Source organism: Garra rufa, chromosome 19 (assembly GCF_049309525.1).
Source record: "Garra rufa chromosome 19, GarRuf1.0, whole genome shotgun sequence".
NCBI lineage: Eukaryota > Metazoa > Chordata > Actinopteri > Cypriniformes > Cyprinidae > Garra > Garra rufa.
The window spans coordinates 26063143-26087770 of record NC_133379.1 but is presented as its reverse complement, the minus strand read 5'-3'; the positions used below and the strand labels follow the sequence as shown (position 1 = coordinate 26087770).

The 24628-nt window shown below is 34.6% G+C and overlaps 2 protein-coding genes across 2 annotated transcripts in view; one reads left to right on the top strand and one right to left on the bottom strand.

Annotated features, from left to right (window-relative positions):
- Positions 1-16199, bottom strand: part of LOC141292044 (NAD(P) transhydrogenase, mitochondrial-like) — a 21187-nt gene extending 4988 nt beyond the window's left edge. Inside the window, exons 1-7 of the mRNA XM_073824014.1 lie at positions 16115-16199; positions 12600-12790; positions 6834-7063; positions 6526-6743; positions 5072-5159; positions 4807-4895; positions 32-219 (exon numbers count right to left, since the gene is read on the bottom strand). Coding sequence (XP_073680115.1) covers positions 32-219; positions 4807-4895; positions 5072-5159; positions 6526-6743; positions 6834-7063; positions 12600-12747 — 961 coding nt within the window. The 5' untranslated portion in view covers positions 12748-12790; positions 16115-16199. The remainder of the gene's footprint in view (positions 1-31; positions 220-4806; positions 4896-5071; positions 5160-6525; positions 6744-6833; positions 7064-12599; positions 12791-16114) is intronic.
- Positions 16200-18384: 2185 nt separating this feature from the next.
- LOC141292948 (coiled-coil domain-containing protein 80-like) lies at positions 18385-24603 on the top strand. Its single transcript, XM_073824997.1, has 7 exons — positions 18385-20045; positions 20999-21155; positions 22281-22414; positions 22493-22650; positions 22734-22837; positions 23999-24079; positions 24185-24603. The coding sequence occupies exons 1-7, from the start codon at positions 18879-18881 to the stop codon at positions 24496-24498; spliced, it is 2115 nt and encodes a 704-aa protein (XP_073681098.1). The 5' UTR covers positions 18385-18878; the 3' UTR covers positions 24499-24603.
- The last annotated feature ends 25 nt before the right edge of the window (positions 24604-24628 follow it).

Here is a 24628-nt window from a genome sequence, read left to right as displayed (position 1 = left end):
GAAAGGGAGTGAATGCTGCAGGTGTGCGTACCGGGGATGAGCGCGGTAGTGATAATAATGTCAACATCCAAACACTGCTTGGCAAACAGCTTCATTTCTGCCTCGATGAACTCCTTGGACATCTCCTTAGCGTAACCGCCCTGGCCTTCTCCTGACTCTTTCACGTCCACCTCCAGAGGTTCGGCACCCAGAGACTTAAACTGCTCCAGTGCAGCCGCTCTGTTAGAACAGGACAAGACTCAATGACTAATGCAACACTGCCACCGAGAGGAAGCTTGCTGGAACTGACACTGGTGGAATCAGTCAAGCAGATAAAAGTTTCACATTTTATGTTCCAAAGCACAGAAAAGATGTGAATACTAAGTAAATACACCAAACTTGGCTCATGATGTAAGATCAGAGTCAATAAATCATAGTTAGATTAAGCTTTTCTTTTTTTTTTAATGTGTACATTTCAAACCACTTTGGCAGGATTAGCAGTGACGTCAGAGTTTTCTTGCACAAGAGCTTGTTATTTATGTTCTTGTTTTTGGAAAAGCGAAAAACAAACGTTTTCAGATAAAACAAACATCATAAATTGAAACTAGAGCGGAACGATGACTCAAAACTCAGATTTATAAATACTGACAAAAATTGGAAATAAAAAAGCATTTGTAGGTAAAAAAAAAAAAAAGTGAAAAATTACATAGAACATTTAGGTGCAAGCGAGAATCTTCAGGGTTAGAAACTGGAAAAAAGGAACAAATGTTATAATTCACATTTGGCAACTGTGATGAAGTTGTTGTGGTGGTAAACCTTTATGAACGCACAACAATGTAGCACTGAGGTTTTATTATAGCGCCCCCTAGCACCACAAATTGACATCTGTATTCAGACTGTCCTTGTGTCCTTAAGTTTAATAATACATGACAAATTTCATGTTAGTTGGACAAATAACCTACAGTAGGTTAGAAACAGAAAAGAAAAATAGAAACTTGATTTGAGATATTTAAAAAAACAACAACATTTAAAGTGTTGTAAAACCATATTCATAATAACATCACCTACATAGAGTACATACACTGCTGCTGTTCAAAAGTTGGGGATCAGCAAGATTTTACATGTGTTTAAGAAGTTTCTGTATTTACTTAATAAAAAAAATTATTTCAATGTAAAACAACTTTTTTTTCCATGTGAATATATTTTAAAATATTGTTTATTCCTGTGATGCAAATCTGAATTTTCAGCATCATTACTCCAGTCTGCAGTGTCACATGATCCTTCAGAAAACATTCTAATACGTGACCCTGGACCACAAAACCAGTCATAAGTTGCACCGGTATATTTGTAGCAATAGCCAACAATACACTGTGTGGGTAAAAATGATACATTTTTCTTTTATGCCAAAAATCATTAGGACATTAAGTAAAGATCATGTTCGATGAAGATATTCTGTAAATTTCCTACCGTAAATATATCAAAACTTAATTTTTGATTAGTAATATGCATTGCTAAGAACTTCATTTGGACAACATTACAGGCGATTATCTCAATATTTAGATTTTTTTTTTTGCGCCCTCAGATTCCTGATTTTCAAATAGTCAAAAATAGCCATATCTCAGCCAAATATTCTCTTATTCTAACAAACCATACAGCAATTTTGCTTATTTATGTCCCTTATGACTGGTTTTGTGGTCCAGGGTCACATATGCCGTTTTATTATAAATGTTGGAAGCAGTTGTGCTGCTTAATATTTTGTTGAAACCTTTAACTTTTTTTTTTGTTGAAGAATCTTGAAAAAAGTATCAACTTTACTTAAAATACAAATATTTTGTAACATAAACTACCATTTTAAAAAGTTTGTGGTCAGTACATTTTTATTCTTTTTTTTAAGACATTAATACTTTTATTCACCAAGGATGTGTTAAATTGATAAAAAGTGATAGCAAAGACTTACACTGTTCGAAAAGATTTATATTTAGAATAAATGCTGCTCTCAATTTTTATTCAAAGAATCCTTAAAAAAAAAGAAAAAAAAAATATCACAGGTTCCAAAAAATAAGCAGCACAATCGTTTCCAACATTGATAATGATAGTAATAAATCAGCGTATTAGAGTGACTTCTGAAGAATCATGTGACACTGAAGACTGGAGAAATTATGCTGAAAATTCAGCTTTGCATCAGAGAAATAAATTATATTATTGTAATTATATTTAAAATGTATTAAAATAGAAAAACATTATTTTTAAACAACAATAATATTTCACAATATTACGTTTTTTTTCTGTATTTTTGATCAAATAAATGCAGCCTTGATGAGCATAAGACAATTCTTTAAAATACATTACAAATCTTACTGATCCCAAACTTTTGAACAGCAGTGTACAATTTAAAAAGTTTGGAGCTGAAACGTTTTAAATGTTTTTGCATGTATTATTAAAAATACACTAATATTGTGTACTATTACCGCATTGGTCCATATATAACACAATGTTTTTTTCTTGGAAATACATCTGATCATCATCCGGACATCTTATATTGAGGGTCTAGACTTTGACATGTCAATAATACAGTCACAACAACAGGAGGCAAAAACAATCCATAAAATGAGTGTGGCAAGAAATACGTAATGTCATGGTTGTTGTAATGTTAGAAGTTTGCGAGTGAAAACAAAAGAAAGAGAAAAGTTTTTGTGACTGTCATGTTAGCCTGATGGGACCAAACTTTCTCTGTAAGAGATTTTAATACATAAGAGACGCCAGATTTGAAGATTACAATAGGATTTTGCTTCTACTGTTAATGAAATTTTGGTAGGCTACTATGAGATGGATAACCTAATTGAGATATAATTCAGATGGGCTACCTGTTATTTTAATGGTATATCAAAAAAGTGTATATTTTTAAATGTAATTGTTGGTACATTTAACCAGTACTTGCCATACTTTAAAAAAAAAAAAAAAAAAAAAAAAAAAAAAAAAAAAAAAAAAAAAAAGTAAATAAATTATTCTTAATTATTCTTAATAAAACCAGATTTGGTTTTCCAAGAAATAATAATAATAATAATAATAATAATAATTCCCCCAAAAGGTACAGTTTGAAAAACGGGTGTCATCTTATAATCAGGGTCATCTTATATTCTGAACAATGCTGTACAACTTAAAACAACTTTCCTATTTTAATATATTTTACAATATATTGAAAAGATATTCATGTATACACATACATATATATTTTGACATTTATCAGAATGACATATCAGACATTTCGCTGCAGAGAACAACATTTTGTGAAAACAATTCAACAAAGGCATGAGTAAACTATTAAAGAAAGTTTATTAATATACATTAGAGTAATTCTGAGAACGTAGGTTGATGAATAATGACAAAAAATCTAATTGGCTCTAAACATTCATGTTCAAAATTATTCAACCCCTGAAAGTAAATTTGGTGTAGAATCTTTTATTCTTTAAAACCACCAATAAACACTGCCTGGAAGTGCTTAGATGCTTCTGTCACCTCTCTACTGCAATCTTGGGCCATTCCTCCCCTGAAAAAGCTTTCAGATCACTGATAATCTTTTGTTTTTACTTTTCAAATTCACCCATGTATTTTCAATGAGAATTAAATCTGGAAACTGAACAGGCCACTTCAAAACATTCTATGACAGATTCCTAAACCAAGCTTAAGTAGATTTGAATTTATACTTTGGGATGATTGTCCTGCAGGAAAGTCCATTGATTATTAGCTTCAGACTTTGCACAAAAGGCATCACAATGTTTGCCAAAATGGTCTTACACTTTCATAAATCAATGATATCCTTTGTATGGTCATGTTTTCCACTTCCTGCTACAGTAAAACAACCCCATAACAGGATGATGGAGATTGTGTTCTTCTGCTTATAAGCTTTGTCATTTTTGCACCAGACATACTGCTGATCCATACGCCCAGAAAGTTCCAGTTTGGACACATCACTCCATAAAACACTCTTCCAGAACTCCACAGGTCTAACTAAATGAATTTTAGCATGTCAAGTCAGCTTTTTGTTCTTCTTGGTCAAGAATGGTATTCAGCAAGATTCCTCAACATAAAGACCATACTTGTCTAGTGTTCTTCTTATACACAGCATCGAAATATTTTTCCTCCTTTCGTCGGGTCATCTTGCAAGTCTTTGGCTGTAGATTGCAAGTTTTTCTCAGTTGATCTGATCAAACATTTTATGATATTGTGCTTTTTTGTTCAACAGCCTCAAAGGTTTTCTGGTTCAACACACATTAATCTAAGGAATACGGTTGCCAGCTGTGTCTCTAGGGACTTGCAATGTCTTAGACATCTTCATGTAGTTTTAGACTTTCTAATATAACAAACTATTTCCTCTCTATTGATTTTGTGTGAGCTTTGTTGACTTTACCATATTTGCTACTCCCTATCAGCACATGCATGGGCTAAGAGTATACTATGTGTAACGCCCCAAGCTAATTCCATTTTGAATAAGTTTGTAAAGGCTTAAGACAATTTAGTTCCTGACCATAAAAATAACTGTCTTAAAACAGCAATGTTGAATATGGGTTGAATAATTTTGACATAGCTGTGTTATTAAAAAATCCTATAACTCAAAAACATTAAATTATATATTGACATTATCATTTTTTAATATGCCAGAAAACTGTTGTAGATGCAATTTAGTCCTGGATCTTCAGAAAGAGCAAAAAACATTTGTAAAGTACTGCAGTCTCTGGGGGGGTTGAATAATTTTGATTGCAACTGTATATATATATATATATATATATATATATAAATAAATACATAATAAGTTGTATGACTTTTTACCTGGTGTCAAATCCCCTGACAATGGCACCCATAGCCCGGGCAGAGCCAGCAGCGGCCAACCCAGCCACTCCACCTCCAATGATCAACACCTGCCAATAAGAACAGCCTTTTTAAAATTTAAACTGAAATAAACAGAAAAATCTAATTTGGGACTATGCTAATATCTTCATCCAAGATGTAATGTGAAAAGTGTAGAGCAATGAATCAAGCAAACTCAAATAAAAAAAAACATTTAGGACGTGTGTGCGGTTATGCCAACGCATACCTTAGCAGGAGGAACTTTCCCCGCAGCTGTGATCTGACCGGTAAAGAAACGGCCAAAGTTGTTAGCTGCCAGGACCACAGCTTTATAGCTGCCAAGAAAAACAGACATACATCAGTCACAGCTGCTGATGAGGCAGGAATCAAGATACATTTGTTGACACCAATTGCATTCAAGATTTCGGTAAAAAGGTCATAGCAGACCGGCCTGTGAAGTCTGACTATTTGTCAAGTATTTCCCACAAAATAAATAATCATTATTAAAAAAAATAAAAAATAAATAAATAAAATAAATTTAGGCAAGACCCTAAAATGAAAAAAACAAACAAATAAAATTATAAAATAAAACATAAAAAAACAATAAAACAAAAAAAAATAAAAATAAAAATAAAAATAAAATAAAAAGCAATAACATAAGCTTAAGTTAAAAACTAAACAAAAAATAAAATAAAAACAAGTACAATTAAAAATCCTGAAGAAATAAAAACAAAACAAAAAAATAAAATAAATAAATAAAATAAACAAATATATTTTACAAATAAATAAATACATAAATACATAAATAGTGTAAAAAATACAATATAAAAAAAAACAATAACAAAATAAAAAAAAACATAAACCTAAACTAAAAACTTAAAAAAAAAATCTAAATAAATTTAGGCAAGACCCCAAAATGAAAAACAAAAATAAAAACAATAAAACAAAAAAAAATACATATAAAAAATAAAATAAACAAAAACCTAAGTTAAACAAAATAAAATAAAAACAAGTACAATTAAAAATCCTGAAGAAAAAAAAAACAAACTAAAACAAAAAATAAAACATAAACAACAAATAAAAAAAATACATAAATAAAATGTAAAAAAATACAATATTAAAAAAAACAAAAAAACAAAAACAAACCTAAGCTAAAAAATAAGAAATAAAAAATAATGAAATAAAATACAAAATGAAACAATACAAAATGAAAAAAACAATAAAACAGAAATAAAAGTAAAACAAAAAATAAAACAAAACAAAATAAAACATAAACCTAAGCTAAAAACTGAAACAAACAAAATAACAATGAATAAAATACAAAACAAGACAGAAATTAACACATCTAAAAGATTAATTAACCAAAAGATAAAAAATAAATAAATAAATAAATAAAAACAAAACAAAAGATTAAGTAAAAAAAAAATCTCAAAATAAAATCTACATGTGTGAATAGATAAATCATAATGAAATAAACATTTAAACGTATTTTGAATGTTTTATTTCCACTAGTCTGAAAAAAGGCAAGTTATGGAATCAAAATCTCAAAATTGACCAGTGCAAAAACAATGGTTTTGCCTGTAGTGTCTTGCCTTACAAAAAAAATTAAATTAAAAAAAAAAAAAAAAAAAGGAAGCACTATTAGTACTAATATCACCATCATCGCATAACACAATACACACACAAAAAAATTGGCATTACCCAGCAATGTTGGCCATGGAGCTGAGAGCATCATAACCCTGAGCAATAGTAACACGGGGCACCTGGTCCATGGCCAGGACGGTGGCTCTGCGCTGGGACAACCGGTCCATGAGCTCAGGGTTCTGAGCAGGATAAATGAAACTGACAAGGGTGGCTCCTTCACTCATGAGGTCAGCCTCATGAACTCCTAGAGCGGAGTTCAACATCGGGGCACGCACCTGTGGTAAACGGACGGAGAGAATGGTCATTAATGAAGACTCAGCACTCAGCTAGGTGAAAATAATACAAATGAATCCATTTAACACTACCTTAAGCAGAACATCAGATGCAAAGACATCTTTCATGTCTCTGATGGAGGCTCCTGCCTTGGTGTACATGTCATCGGAGAACTTGGCAGATTCTCCAGCGCCAGACTCCACCACAACATTGAAGCCCTGCTTAATGAGAGCTTCCACTCCAGCGGGAGAGATGGCCACTCTACGCTCATTCTGAAAGATCTCCTTGGGCACGCCAACAGTCAGTTGTTTGTATGGAATGCCTGCAGTAAGTAACACGGAATTACAGAATCAACCAGAGCGTCAGTGAACTGCTGTTCTTCAGAAAAATCCTTCAGGTCCCACAACTTCTTTGGTTTTTCAGCATTTTTGTGTATTTGAACCCTTTCCAACAATGACTCTATGATTCTGAGTTCCATCTTCAAACACTCACGTATGCTCCAGAAGGAAAAACCACACATTAGAGCTAGGGGTGAAAACTTTTGAACAGAATGAAGATGTGTACATTTTTCTTATTTTGCCTAAACATCATTTTTCAAACATCAAACATCAATGTTTTCATTTAGAAGCTACAGAAGATACATGTTTTCCAGAAAACAAAATAAGTTCAATTTACCCTGATCTTCAAATTCGAAAAGTTTTCACCCACATTGTTAAAGCATCGTGTTTCCTTCTGAAGCATCAGTGAGCATTTGAACTACTGTAATAGCTGCATGAATCCCTCAGCTGTCCTCAGTGTGAAAAGATGGATCTCAAAAATCATACAGTCATTGTTGGAAAGGGTTCAAATACACAGAAATGCTGAAAAACCAAAGAATCTGTGGGACCTGAAGAATTATTCTGAAGAACAGTTGGCAATTTAATTGTTCAGGACAAACAACTATCACTAAAAAAAAAAAAATTAAAAGTACAGCTGTGGATCATTCAGGTAACAACAGTATTAAGAATCAAGCGTATGTAAACTTTTGAACAGGGTCATTTTTATAAATTTAACCATTTTCTCTTGTGGACTCACATAGAAGACGTTCAGGTCAGTACTTAATTAAAAAAAACATACTTTTTGTATGATCCCTCCTATTTTGGTAAAATAATTAACATTTTGCAGATTCTGCAAGGAATATGTTAACTTTTCACCTCAACTGTATATGACTAAAGCCTCATGAACAGTTTAAAGAACCTAATAACCACAGAAACAGTGATGTGTGAAAAGCTGATCTCAGGCTTCTCTCGTGGCCAGTATCTCTTTGCACCATTTCTAACTGTGCAGACTTTCCATTTTGAACACAAGGAGAAGTCAAAGAGAAATGCGGTACAATAAAGATAAGAGTCAGACTAACAACTGGTGAAGTGGTTCATAAAAACCAATGCGTGATTCTAAAGAAATGTCTAAAACCGTTGAGACCTTTGTCATGAACTGTAGGTCCATGACATCCCTGTAAAACTTGTGGACTTTTTACTGTAACTTGTGACTTTGCAACAGGTCAAATTCTACAGTCATAATTTTAAAATATGACTGAGAATTAAAGCTGTAAAACAAAGCATTCCTGTGTTATAAGATGTATAATAAAGTAACTCAATTTGAATTTTATGCAAAGCTACTTTATGTGTTTTGAAGAAGTCATCCAAGACATGTCCTGCTATTGGTAACAGGTCGCTTGTGGAAAATTCCACCACAGGCCTGATCTATAGATAACAACAACTTGAGCTCATGTGAATCATAGACTTGAGCTGCCTGGGGGCTGTTAAACTGGGCCAAAGACAGCAAAGCAATTCAAAAAGTATTTGGACACTTCGGCCATATCTAAAATATATATGAAAGCCACCATCCTTTGGTGTCTTGGACTTCTAGTTTGATATTTTATCAAATGCAGTTTGATAATTCACTCCAAAATTTAAATTTCCTGATAATTTACTTACCCCCATGTCATCCTAGATGTTCATGTCTTTCTTTCTTCAGTCAAAGAGAAATCGTTTTTGGAGGAAAAATTCCTGAATTTTCTCCATATAGTGGATTTCAATAGGGATCAGCAGGTTGAAGAGCTAAATTGCAGTTTCAATGCAGCTAAAAAGGGCTCTACAAGATCCCAGCTGAGGAATAAGGGTTGTATCTAGCAAAATGATCATTTTCGGAATTTGTTTTTTAAATTTATATATGTTTTAAACACAAGTGCTTGTCTTGCACTAGGCTCTGCATCCATGACTAAATTCATTGCATGAAGGTCGTGCGTGATGTAGGTGGAAGTACCGACTCCGTTTACAAATTGAATGTGCAAAGAAAGTCAAATGCCATTTACCAAAAAACTGTAGGATGACATTAAAGTTAGAGGAAAATGAGATCTACCCTACATTTTTTTGTAAATGTAAAGTAAATGTAAAAGTAAAATTTTTTGTATGTGCAAAGTTATGGACACCGAGCAAGTCCAAGATGAGCATTTATGGTTAAAAAGTCCATAATTTCTTTCTTTTTTTTCTTTTTCTTTTTTTTTTAGAAAATGACCAATCGTTTCAGTAGATAAGACCCTTATACCTCAGCTGAGATCATGTAGAGCCATTTAAAGCTGCATTGAAACTGCAATTTGGACCTTCAACCCATTGGCTCCCATTTTTATGGAAAAACAAATCCTGGAATGTTTTCCTCAAAAACTTCTATATCTTTTCAAATGAAGATAGAAAGACTTGAACATCGGATGACATGAGTAAATTATCAGGATATTTTAATTCAGGAGTGAACTTTTAATTCAGTATGGCATAAGAGTCAAAACAGATACTTTTAGAATTATCTCATGCAAAACCATGTATATGAACTGTGGTTTTTGTAGATAACAAGTAACTATTCTGTGACATGAGCATAAAGTCAGAGTAGGGCTGGGCGATATGGCAAAAAAAAAAATTATCATGATATTTTTTTTTTCATATCAGTCGATATCGATAATTATCACAATAAATGTCAAATCTTTATATCTATCCATTTTAAAGGCAGATTTTTACTCCTGAATGAAAGAAAAACTAGACAGTTAATTATTATTTATGGCTTATTATTGGCAATGATCAATTGAGGTAGAATACAGATTAGAATATTATTAGTAAAATCAACATCAATAGAATACAATATTATTAATAGAATATATATAAAACGTTTTTATAAAAAAATAAGAACTGTAATATGATACAACACAAGCTCTGACTGTAAATGCACAGTGATTTTTAATTATATTTATCATTCAACAAAAATAAGAATAGACAAATCTTTTCAGCATGCCAATCCCTTTGTGCAGCTGATTTAACACATTTTGTATAAATAAAAAAATATAAATATAAATAAAAAAATAATGACTTTTCTTGCTAACCTAAAAAATTTAGGAGCACATTCTAAACAATAATCAAAAGTCTGATAAAAATATTTTGCCTTCCTATTACGATGTAATATTTGACTCCTCAAAGTGATTTACAGGGGAATTTTGTTTATTTACCTTTGTTTTTACCTTATGTTTAATGTAGGGCTGTGCAATATATCGAACGATATTGTGAGGCGCATTTAGTCAATGAAGCCGGTGCTTTGATTAGTAGTAAATCTCCATCACGTGCGTTCCGCTCAGGTTCCGCTGGAGCGGCAATTGATACACAGAGACGTAAATCTCTGACAAGCTACGCCATATCGAGCTTAATATCGTTCGATATATTGCACAGCCCTAGTTTAATGAGGCTCAGAGGTGACATGAGTGCAATCAAAATTATCATAAATTCATGTTGAGATTAATGTTTTAAATAAAACATTTAGAATACAGAAATATTAAAGATTAAAATAACTGAACAGATCTGCCAGCAGGTGGCGGTAAGACACTGACTTAATTACTGAATCATTTTATTCATTTGATTCGTTCGAACGGATGGTTCATTCGGGAATAAAGCAAGTGACTCTCTTTAGAATGGGAAACTGAATCATTTCACTAGATTCGTTTAAAACGCTCATTCATTCATAAACGAAACACCGCTGTGTTTGAATGAAGATGCGCACAGTTGTGACTTGTTTCAGACTACTTTTGACGATGAAATAGAGCAAAATTCTAGTCAGACAATGTAAGTCACTTAATAATAACTTCTTGTTTATTTAACTGCTGTATCAGATCAATATCTCATTTACAAACTCCCTTAATTAATAAACGCTGTCACTCATCTTAGTTCGCGATATCACAAAGCTCTATTATAAACAACGACGTTCTCTTTACTGCACAATCAGTCTCTTATTTACACTCTCTCTACACTTTGTTTTCTCTCTACACTTTATTTATGAATGGATTGGTGAGATATGTCTGTGATACATTACTCAACGTTGCAAAAACAAGTAGAAACCTTTGAAGCTCTGCTGAGCGCAAACACAAATATGCTGATCGGATCAGTCGCACATGGTGCTCCTAAATATTTTTTTTTTCGCACGTATTAATTTTTAGTCGCAAATGCGAGTGAAATGGTCGCACTCTAGAGCCCTGTGGCTGTAAACTAAATACTGCGTGCGGCATCCGGAAGTGCGGGCAGCAAAATGCCTGCGCATCGTTACGCATAGTGCGTAAACATTGTCGAGCGCTTATCGAACTGTCATTATCGTTTTATCGAAAAAAACTATATTGTGATAATTATCGTTATCGAATTATCGCCCAGCCCTAAGTCAGAGTCAAATCTGAAATGGCAAGATTTATTAATAACACATACCTTTAAAACACAACTTTATTTTATTTTGATAGTCTACTTTAGACATTCTAATAACTATACGTAACTTTAACTACATTTCAACTTGTTCTACTAACCCTAACCAAACTACTACTACAACTACTACTCTAATGATAGGGAGCTGACATGTGGTTGCAAAGTTACTTTGTAGTTAATGGAACGTCTAAAGATGACCATCAAAATAACGTGTCACCAAAAAACAATTCTTTTACTCATTAAATCCATCATAAGTGACAGTAAAGACATTTATCATGTTTATTTTTTATGTCATATAAACACCATTTTAACTTTCTATTTAACAACGAATCATTTAAAAATAATAATCTGAAGGATTCGGAAGGATCATGTGACACTGAAAACTAGAATAATGGCTGCTGGAAATATATCTTTGCATCAGGGGAATACTGTATTTTTGATCAAATAAATGTAGCCTTTGTGAGCATAAGAGACTTCTTTCAAAAGAACTACAAAACAATCATTTCCAAATGCAACTGAAAGCAAAGTGAACGTCTGAGGCCCACAAACCTCTTATAACCACACTGACTCCTGGCAGTCACCATAGACATGTGTTTCTTTTCCCAGCAGGCACTCTCCTGCATGAGCTGTGCCACAGCTGACACAGTGCCAGAAATAACCTGCCTCAGCTGTCATTACCATTCTTCCCCCTCTCAAAAAAAAAATGGCAGGTCTCCAACACATGCTGTATCCAAGCAGCCAGTATGCTACACAGGTCACTTACAGTACACTCATTCATATACTGAGACATTCAATGCAGGTAACAGTGGCAGAACAAGCAGGGGAGGGACACAGTGACCTTGAGGGTCACTACACATGGACTGCTAACATTAGTAGAAGAGTAGAAAGAAGTTTGGGAAAGTTTCATTCGCTTTTGTCATGCTTTAAAACAAAATCTGCTGAGGTAAAACAAATTATGTGTATACACAACAGTCCTCAAGGTTTCAATGTATACTGAAGGAAACATATCATTAAATATGATTAAATGTCCTCAAGTTGTCCAATTACTAAAACTGAATGTCCTCAACAGAATGTGTTATATGACAGTAGCACCGTTACCTGGACTAGTGAGGCGAGAGAGAGCTTGATGGGTCCTGAAGAACCGCACACAAGGTGTTTTCACCGTCCGGACACTCTTAGCACAGGCCAGCCCGGAGAACAGCGGGCTGGAACAGCTGGCGGCTACCACACGCAGAAGACTCGCCATCGGAGACACAAGGAGGAGCTGTGCAGTTGGAACGACCCTCCTCCTACATGTGAGTGAGAGAGATAGAGAAAGAAAAAAGTAAGCCGGCTGACCTTTCCCACAATGCTCTAGTCTGCCCGTCACTGCAGCGCAGATGTTTACCCACCTCCAAGGTGACACACATATGCTCACATGTCCAACAAAGTGGGTGAACAGGGCATTAGGTCACTATGTCCTAGAACATTCATAGAGCATACACTGCCAATCAAAAGTTTGGGATCAGAAAGGCGTTTTTTAAAGTTTTTTATTCTCATCAAGGCTACATTTATTTGATCAAAAATACAGAAAAAACATAACACTGCAAAATGTTATTATTATAGCATAAAACAGTGGTTTCTAATTGAATATACTTTAAAACAGAAATTATTCCTGTGAGGCAAAGCTGAACGTTCCTTCAGAAATCATTCTAAAAAAAATTCTAGAATTATTTATGCTGGCTGACAAATATTTTTTTGGAACCTGTGATACCTTTTTCAGGATTCTTTGATGAATAAAAAGTTAAAAAGAACAGCATTTATTCAAAATATAAATCTTTTTTAATAATATACATCTTTGCTATCACTTTTTATCAACTTAACACATCCATGCTGAATCAAAGTATTAATTTCTTTCGAAAAAAAAAAAGAAAGAATAAAAATGTACTGACCCCAAACTTTTGAACGGCAGTGTATATTGTTAGAACAGTTTCTATTTTAAATAAATGCTGTTCTTTTTAACTTTTTATTCATCAAAGTGTCACAGTGCACAACTGTTTTCAACACTGATAATAAATCAGCATATTATAATGATTTCTGAAGGATCATGTGACACTGAAGACTGGAGTAATGATGCTGAAAGTACAGCTTTAATTAAAGGAATAAACTTTTTTTTCCTGTATTTTTGATCAGGTAAACACCCTTGATGAGCATAAGAAACTTCTTTAAAACAACATTAAAAATCTACTGATCCAAACTTTTGAATGGCAGCGTATGTCAATGCAATTTGTTTGTAAATGTAGACTTTTATTAAAAGTTTCAAAAGTGATTGCAACGCTATTCATAATGATGCAAGAGATATATTTTTTCTTTACGTAGAGATGTTTTTTTTTTACTATATATATCAAAGAAGCCTGAAAAAAAAGGTGACCGTTTCTACACAAATATATCAAAAAGCATAACACCCCTTGAAATATTGTGTGTCACTAACAATTTAAATCATAATTTTTCATTTTATCAAAAGCAACTTACAGTTTTGAGTAAACAAGCAGCGATTCATTATAAGATGGAAATAAACATGAGAAGTGCCCAATGCCCATTACACAAGTTTTCAGTCATTGTTCAAAATAGTAAAAGCTAAGACAGAAAGATATCATGGGAAAATGAATGCCTAGAAAAAGTGAAGCAATATAATTTTCTTTTCTGCTAGGAGGAAGCAGTTAGATGCGCACAGATGAAATGTTCAGTTGTTTCTTAAAACTTTTTGATGCTTGGAATTTGACATGATTTCTAGACATTTTTAATCATAAAACAGTTATTCAAAATGTGATTTGCAAAAATAAAAGTAAAAATTAAATTGATCATTTTACAAAAACTACAAAACAACAATTGGTCTCAAACTAGCATTGTAAAGGAATTTCAGGCTTTATTTTGTACCCAATTTTACAAAAATGTTTACTAAAAAGTAGGGCTGCACGATTAATCGAACAATGTTGTGAGGCGCGTTTAGTCAATGAAGCCGGTACTTTGATTAGTAGTAAATCTCCATCACGTGCGTTCAGCTGGAGCGGCAATTAATACACAGATGTAAATCACTGACAAGCTACGTCAAATCGCGCTCAAAATCGATTTGGCGTAGCTTGTCAGTGATTTACGCCTCTGAACGCTCCAGCTGAACGCACCTGATGGAGATTTACTACTAATCAAAGTACCGGCTTCATTGACTAAACGCACCTCACAACATCGTTCGATTAATCGTGCAGCCCTACTAAAAATAATATTTTATTACACAGCTTTCCTTAATTATTCTAAAGATTGTCATTGCTCTTTGCAAGTCTATTTGTAGTAACACAAAACAGAATAATTAATCCACAGGGTAGAAACAGTCAAGGTCACACTAAGGCTGAAAACACTGAAAAGTGTAGAAGTGTGTTTGTTTATGTAAGGACTATCGCATATGAAGGTGATAAGGGTTTTTCAGAGTGGCCCAGTGCAGGTCATACAGTAGCAGAAGACCTTATAGGTCCTTTATCGCCTACAACACCATAAACACTGTCTGCGAGAGTCAGCTCCAGAATATGCAAAATACATAAAAAGAAAAACACTTGGGTAAAAATAACTAGCAGGCACAAAAAGGGTACAAAACAAAGCCTGACATTGAAAATCTAGTTTAGGACCAAATAGTTCATGATCACATTTTAACAATGGGTGATACAGACATTGGATGCATTTAAAATGAACTGCGAGGTACATTTTATGTTAACCAAATCCTTTTTCAAACATAACCAACATGTCTCACAACAAAATGTGTGGAAGGAACTCCAAGTGTAGTGTATTCATGGATGGAATGTGCCAGTAAAACCTAGTTTCCACTTATACACCAGTGAACGTCTGTGTAATTTTCCTTTTTTTAGACATGCATCCCACACATCAAAGCACTGCAGTGGTTCTGCATGTATGAAGGCGTGGGAAACAATCAAATCACCAATGTAATTAAACATGTGCAGACAGACTATTGGATTATGGTGCCAACTACAATCTAACGCTAGCCCCACGTAAGCGGACCAGAGAAGTGACATAAGTCTTTATCAGATTTGGGGCAACGTGCAGTAACTTTACACGGTTTACAAACTTGGAATATTCAACATATACGATGAAGGAGGGAAACCTGATAGTATCCAAATAACGGTGCACGTCCTTGTGTCGACCCTAGAGTTTGTTATTGGTCAATGCGAAAGTCATTCATTCAATCAACTCAACAGCACAAGGTAACCTTACGCAGAATTTCCGCATTAACGTGTTTTCATTCATATAACGCGTCTTAAACACACCAGCCCTATTCATTGAAATCTGTTTTACACCACTACATCGAATGCTTGAGTTTGCATGGCTTATTTTCGGAAGAGTAATGCGGCTTCGGGATCGTTGAGCCGACAGACAGAAGGCGGGCACAAGAGCTCATTTCCCCTTCATTTTCTTTTTGTAACACACTAGCTTGATAGCTAACGTTAAGCAGAAACAATAACTGCAGGCTGTCGTTTGCATTTCAAGATCAAAGCAGTATGCCCTAATGCATTTCTTGCGATGAAATGACAAGGTGGCACAAATCGATAATGAAGGATTGAAATTCTCACCGAGTCGAGACAGAGCATCAATGAGCGACCTTTGAATGCGGGGACGCACAGTTTAGAGCCGCCACCCGGAAGCACTCGCGTTCACCTCTATCCGCGCCGCTTCTGTGGTTTGATCCGAGCGTCAATCAACGTATGTTAATCAGTCATGTGCTGTGGGCGTTTGTTAACAGGATTTTGGCATTAGTTTATCTTTTGAATAACATCACTAGGCACAATTTGGGAATACAAAACAACATTTAACTAAAAGACAAACAAGTTTGTCGGTGTGACATCAAATTGTGTTGCTTTTGAGTTATGGGAGATTAAACTTGGGATAAACTTTGTTGCAAAGGGGGTTGTAAAATTGTACCATGGTAACCACTATTTTTTTTTTTTTTTTTTTTGCAATAACAAACAGAAATTACAAAATGCACAGAACAAATCGAACAAAACAGGTATCAACAGCAAACAAAGTATCTTGCATTAATACTTATTAAGTAAAGGATAACATAAATGAGAGAAAAAAACACCAGCGGGGCACATGAATAAAAATATAATTATATATTAAGGAGAAATCTTAAACATTTCACAAATTCTAGACGTTTTTATAGCTTTTTTGTTTACAGAGGTAGATATTGTATTTAAATAAAATTGCAGTTCTTGTTTAAAGATGTTAAAGTGGGGTTTACAATTAGTATATTTACATTTATGTATATAAAACTTTCCAATAAATAACAAGAGATTTATACAAAAACTTGCGTTAAGCAGATTCTTGTCTTTAACATAAAAACCAAAAAGAATGTGTTTAAAACATAAAGAAAAGTCAAAAAAAATATATTTTGGACAATCAGGGCATTAATCTTATTCCAGAAAGACTGAACAAAAGGACATTCCCAAAAGAAATGGGTCACAGTTTCAGAAGAAAAATGACAAAAATAACAAGATGTGTCAATGTCACTCTTGAACCATGGTAACCACTAATCCACCAATCCACCATGGTTACTGTTTGTACCGTAAATCCATAATAAATTAAAATGTTATCTCATTCAAACATGTTTTTGAACAAGACAAGCTCATTCTTTCATACATGTATTTATGAATTTTATAAAGTTATTTTAAATAGTAAAAAAAAAATATTTCAAACTTGTACTGTTTGCTGTACTTTGGATCAAATAAATGCAGGCTTGGTGAGCAGAAAAGACGAACTTAAAAAACATTAAAGTCTTACTGTTCAAAAGCTTTTGACTGGCAGTGTATGCAACCGATATGTTATATATAAACTACTTTATTAAAAATAAAATATTTATATAAATTATATTGTTTTAATTTATTGTTTTGAAATTAACTGGAAAGCAGTGATGTTTAACCAAAATCTTTGATAAATTTATGTGCAACTTTTTAGATTTATAGACTCACATGTCCAGCAGAGGGCAGTATTAAACTAGGACAATACCTAAAAATAGACATTTTGAGAAAATATGACTAGGTTATTTTTGCTGCAGTGTGCATTGTACAGGCTACAGCCCGACCTTTTTTTTACTAGTAGCCCTAGAAAAAAATGCAATCTAACTTGTTAGCGAGTGGACCTCAAGGTGGTTAACAGCAATAGAAATGAACACTTGGTCAGTAATAATAAACATTTCAACAAGTAACAGTGATATATGTTAAAGAATCCTAAAATCTACAAGTAAATTTAAAACTATTTTTAAACAACTTTTGCATTGAATAAACCATTTCCATATGTTCCATCAGCACTGTTTTCAGTTTCCCCTTCGTCTGTCATGTGTTTCTATTCAACTAAATCCATTTGTGGAATGTCTGTGTACCATGACTGTTAACCATTAACTCCAACCCAGATTGCTACAGCCACTTCTCACAATTCTTCTCATACCTGTAAAAAAGATTTAGCTTTGCTGTACAACAAATAAAAATCCAATGAATTAAAAGAATGTTTTTTTTAATCTTATTTATAGTTCTCTTGTATTGTGCGGTACATGCATGTTTAATGTACATTCAGATGTCAATGTAAAAAGGTTGTTCTAAGGGACGACGTTTCAATTTAGTTTGAGCCTGAGTGTTTGCTAAGAACTTTGCTATCTACAATTTCTATCATGAACTGTAAGCTTTACACTTTCAGCCTTTTCTTTCACTTCCTAGCCGATAGCAACATGTGTTTTACTTGCATTTCTCTAAGCAAATGTGTTTCTTACTCATTTCAGTGTATTAATAAGCGTCAAAGCATTTTTGACATTTAGTTTAGTTTGATATAAAACCAGATATAGATTTGCATGCAAGTTAGTGAAGAAAACAGTCGATTTTTGGAGATCTGGTCCTAATCAGCAGTTTTCATGTCTGTTTTGCAGATGCACTGAGAGTGAGCCGAGACAACAAAGACTGGTTTGCCTTTGTAAAATGAATATAAAAATGCCTGTTACTTCTCAAACTGCAATACTGACTTTCAGAACACATACTAAAACTGTCAAAATATACTCGGCAATAATACTGTCCACCAAAGTAAAATTAAATGTTGACAACTAAGCCACATTGAAGTTGTAAATGGGTTGGGTTTCATCTTCCCCTTTCATTCTTCTCCTACAACAGTTCATCCTCCATGCAGACAAGTTATGAGGCGCAAGAAGCTGCTTCGCATGCCACATAGCTCAACATTGCTTTGAAGCTCCAAGAGTTTCCTGTAACAAGGTCAAACTCTAATGTGAACCAGAAGTTGCTTTTTCTCACTCTGCCTCCTCACTCTGTTGCTTAGTGGAGAGTGTGAAGCCTCAATATGTCTCGTCTGTGGATCTTCTTGCTTCTGTTGGCACACTGGATCAACAACCCGGTGCTTTCTGCAAAAGGAGGGAAGAAAAAACACCAGGTGAAGAATCAAAGCAGCCATGCATCTCCTAGGGAGGATGTTGGGTCCGAAAGGGCTTCCGAGAATCCAACAGAGTCTGACTTCTTAGCAGATTTTGCTGGAAAACACCGCCTCTGGGTGATCACTGCACCGTCAAACAGTGACAACTATTTGCGTATGATGGAGAAGCAGATCCAGGAGTCTGAAGGACTGAATTGTCGCTTAGCAGAAAGAGACACTCTCATTGTTACTATTATTCAGAATGCCATGATGGAAGGCAAAATCCAACGAACGACCTTGCAGGGAGAATCCACTGTGGAGGTTATGGACTCTGAAATGGTGAGCAAACTTCTTCATTACCTTGAGCTGCAGGATCATACCTTCTCCATGCTGATTCTGAAGAAGAACATGAGGGTTAGTGAGAGATTTCCTTACCCGGTTCGCGTTGAGGCCGTTCTTGAGGTCATCGATCAGCTGCCTGTGCGAAAGCTGGAGAAGGTTGCGAGAAAGGGGTTACCGGTTAAATGCAAAATCACAAAGAAGAGGTTAGTGGTGAAGAAACAGGGCTCCAGCAAGCGTAGGACCTTCAGCCCACAGAGGAATGCGAATACCACGTCCACCTTTCTCACACAGAAGATACGTGTAAGCAACAAAAAGGCAACTTTGAGAAACAAAGTAAAAGATATTTTGAGTGGACGTTCACGCTTTGTCATCCGTAAAACAACAGGCACCTCAGGAAAAGGAACTAAAGCAGGTTCAAAATCTGAATCTAGTGGAAATGAGAAACTGAAGCACGACGACCAGAAGAAAACTCCAGAAACTGACAGACACCCAGAGCCGGTAACAGAAGTGAAAAAAGCTTCGGAGGCAGATAAAACGCATGCTGATGCAAAATCTAATTTTGATAACCTCAATGAGGAGTTCAAAGGAGAACAAACCATTGACCATTCAAGCTCTAAAAAGAAAGGCAAAGGAAAGGATGGCAAAAAGAAAAAGGAGAAAGGAGGAAGGAGGAAGTCACAACGAGAAGCAGATGATAAGAAAAAGGCAGCTCTTAAAGATTTCATGCAAAACCTCAGCGGGAGAAGAAGACTTCTTGTAAGTTCTTGATTGTTACACCTTGTCTACAAATTGTTTGAACTTTGTGTCCATCATAAATAGAATGAGGCATTAGTGCTGAATCCGGTGTAGACACGGTGTTAAGATGATCCATACATACAGTAAATTTACATTCACCTTGCAGAATTGCTTCAGAAGAAAACACGAACATAAAACATGCTTTAGGAGCCGGGGGTGAAAACTTTTGAACAGAATAAAGATTTGTATATTTGCTTAAACATATTTTTTTTTTATTTAGTTCTACCCTTCAGAAGCAACTTACATGTTTCCCAGAAGACAAAATAAGTGAAATTTACCCTAATCTTCAAATTTTAAAAAAAGTTTCACCCCCTGGCTCTCAATGCATAGTTTTTCCTTCTGAAGCATCAGTGAGCATTTGAACCTTATGTAATAGTTGCATATGAGTCCCTCAGTTGTCCTCAGTGTAAAAAAAAAAAGATCTCAAAATGCAAACATTCATTGTTGTAAACTGTAAAGGGTTCAAATACACAAAAATGCTTAAAAACCAAAGAATTTGTGGGACCTAAAGGATTTTTTTTTTTAAAGATCAGCAGGCAGTTTAACTGTTCAGGACAAACAAGGGACTCATGAACAATTATCACTAAACAAAAAAAAAACAGCTGTGGGTCATTCAAGTAACAACACAGTGTTAAGCGTATGTAAACTTTTGAAAGGGGTAATTTTTTATAAATTCAACTATTACTTTCTCCTCTGGACTACATGTAAACATCTTTTATGTGAAATATCGTATCAGGTCAGTACTAAATAAAAAATACCATGCATTTTGTATGATCCCTCTTATTTTGGTAAAAAATAATTTACATTTTGCAGATTCTGCAAGGTGGATGTAAACATATGACTTCAGCTGTATTTGCAGCTCTCCTGGCAAGATTTGATTATTAAGTTTTTTCGTTTTGTTTTGTGTGGCATAGGTGATTTCATCCCCAAGTGATGTCTCAAGCCAGTATATCAAACAGAGAGAAGATAACGAGCTACGTAGCTGTGAGTTTTCCCAAAGAAAAGTCTCAGTGCTGTCCATCATGGGTTCAGAACATAATCCTACGCTACACATTCAACACTACCAACAAGGTAATTCAACTGTGTAAATGCCTTTTTGCACATTGTACATACAGTAAACCACTTATTTGACGCTTAGCCTATTGGAGGCTAGGTGTGGATACAGAGTTGCCTCAACTGGCATAAAGTTTGAAGAGAATCACATTTATTTACATATTGTTTACAGTTTATTTTAATAAATATCAAAAAACACTTTACAGTTGGTCGTATGACTCTAAGTGATTGTCCTCAAATGTTACTGAGCTTTAAATTATAATATATATTACACATTTGAGCCCATTCGGTACTAAAAAAATGGCAATATTTACATAGGATTTGACAGTTTATTTTAATAAATATCAAAAATATAAAAGGTGTGCATTATAGTTGACACCTACATGAACATGTTGATTGTGTGAGTCTGTAAGTCATTCGCTTAAAATGCTATTGAAGTTAGAAAAGTGTATACCAATGTTGTATGTATCTTTAGAGACGGTCCCTAAATTTTCAAATATCGAACCTCCAACGTCAAGCTAATTTTATGCCAGTGTTCCACCAAAAGAGTAATTTGTTGAAATGTTTGTTGTCACATGATTTGAATCACACTTGTCGTTGTATGTTATAGATTCACTTTCAATAACCAGCTCAAAAGACATATTTGTTTGTGAATCAAACTACACTCATCTTGCTGTATGTTTTTCATTCAGTAAATAGAACGGCTCAAAGAGTAATATGTTTGTGAATTGATCCAGACTTTACTTTGTATGTTTTTCATTCACTATAAAAAGATCCATTTGTTCGTGATCATGTCATATTTGTTTTACTGTGTAGTCTATATCTGGATGGTTCAAATAAAGAGCAAACTGTTTTTTGTTTTGTTTTTTTTTTTACCTAGCACTAACCCTGTTGAAAAAAGCAGCATATGCTGGTTATGCTTTGAAGCATGGTAGCTGGTTTGAGCTGGTCCTTAGTTGGTCATAGCTGGTTAAAGCTGGTCTAAAGCAGGAGCTAGTTGCTCAGGATCAGCTTAAACCAGCTACCATGCTCTAAAACATGCATGCATATGCAGTTTTTTTTTTTTTACAGGAAAAGCCTATGCATTTGTGTTCCACTTACTGTGATGCACAATTAAAATACATGATGCTCTTTTTAAAACAGATTCTGATATTCCACAAGCATCCCTGCCAGATAAGTTCAGAAACCCTGAGTTAATCAGCGAGATCCGCAGAGAATATGGGCTGGATTCCAAAAACTTCTCAATGGTGCTGACTGACTATGACCTGAGGCCTAACGTAAGAACACTTTATTTTCTTCTAACTCACAGTGACTGAAAGACCACTGAATCAAAGGCATACTTCCTGTGGTTTTAGCTTAACAGGGTTTTCAACAAGCCAAAAGCTCCTTCCGATTTACTCGATTACATTGACAGCTTTCCTTCACGTCAGTCTGAGAAGGAAGAGGAGAGAAAGGCTTCATCACCCTGCTCTAAAGCCGAAACAAACAATCAAGAGGATAACTCACTTCTGAGGTAAACACCATGAGTTTCCCCATGCTTTCAACTATGATTACTAATCATTTCAATTGTTCTGATTACCATATGTGTATTTTCAGGTTTATTTCCAAACGAAGACTTCTGATCATCTCAACACCCACTGTAGACGACTACTCGTTCCATCAGCAGCTTCAAGCGCTCAATGGACAGGAGTGTCCACTAGGTACTTTATGCATCATGTTCTCTAAGCCTTTGTGGATATTTTTTTGAAATAAATAAAGAAGTTCACTTCCAGAATTAAAATTACCTGATAATTTACTAACCCTAATGTCATCCAAGATGACTTGAGATGTGCTTCAGATGTCTTTCTTTCTTTAGTCGCAAAGAAATTATGTTTTTTGAATTCAGGAATTTCCTTCATATAATAGACTTCAATGGTGGCCAATGGGTTGAAGGTCCAAATTGTTTCAATGCAGCTTCAAAGGGCTCTACATGACCCCATTCAAGGAAAAAGGGTTTTATCTAGCAAAACAATTTGTCATTTTCTTTCAAAAAATACAAATGTATATACTTTTTAACCACAAATGCTCATCTTGTACTAGCTCTGCTATGCGCATCTTCACGCATTGCGTAATCATGTTAGTTTTTGGTCTGTATACTTCTTTTAAAAAAGGTAAGGTAGGGCAAATTTTCTTCACCATCCTTAAAATCATCTGACATTGTTGTTTTACCTTTTTTTGTAAAGGGTGTTTGACTTTCTTCGCATGTTCTTTTGTAAACACGCACATTTGTGGTTAAAAAGTATAGAAATTTGTATTTTTCTTAGAAAATGGTAGATGGATTCGCTAGATAAGACCCTTATTCCTCGGTCGGGATCGTGGAGAACCCTTTGAAGCTGCACTGAAACTGCAGTTTGGACCTTCAACCCATTGGTCACCATTGAAGTCCAGTATATGGAGAAAAATCCTGGAATGTTTTCCTCAAAAACCTCATTTCTTTGCGACTGAAGAAAGAAAGACATGAACATCTTGGATGACATGGGGGTGAGTAAATTATCTGGAAATTTTCATTCTGAAAGTGTACTTCTACTTTAACAGATACACTCTTAAAAATAAAGGGTTTTTATTGGAATCAGTGCTTCATGAAGAGCCTTGAAGAACATCCATAGAAACTTTCCAGTGCAAGAAACGGGAAGAGGTTCTTAACATGTTCTTCATGCTAAGAAAAAATGTTCCCCATAAAAACTGTTCACTTAAAAGTTCTTTTGGGAACTCAAAACGGTTCTACTATGGCATTACTGCCATTTTAGAACCTTTTTTGGGAGAGTAAATTAATTATACTTACAGTATGGCAACCTGACTAAAAACTGAATCCACATGGACAGGTATTCGTCATTTTGCCTTGTTGAAGATTGTGGGAACTGGATCGACAGCTTCAGGAACAGTGGAGTTCTTTCCATTGAATGGTGAGATCATAAAACTCTTTGTTTCCTCATTTCTTGCAAGTAATACATAAAGCTGAAACATCAAATATTGTAGAATGGTTATGGAATGTTCATCAAAACCTACAGGGAAAAGTCAACCTGAGAAGGAGAAACTTACGCAGGATGTGGTGGAGAGTCTCAGGAACCAGTTGAAGATAAACCGTGACTACTTCAGCATGCTGGTGGTGGGTAAGGATGGAGACGTAAAGGCCTGGTTCCCATCTCCAATGTGGTCCCTAGGAAGCATCTATGACCTTGTAGACTCCATGGAAATGCGTCAACAGGAACATAAACTACAGCAAACTCTTGGGATTCACTGTCCAGATGAAAATACTGGTACCTACCATGGTTACACAGAAGAGACAGAGGATAGCTATTTGTACCACAGATCTGAAGACTAAAAATAGTCAAAACAAAGACGCAAAAGAATCATTTGTACATCTGTCATCCCCATATCATGTGATGCAAAACTTTACCTCTAATAAATAGATCTTGTATGAAATTCATACAGCTGTCTTACCTGTTGCTGTG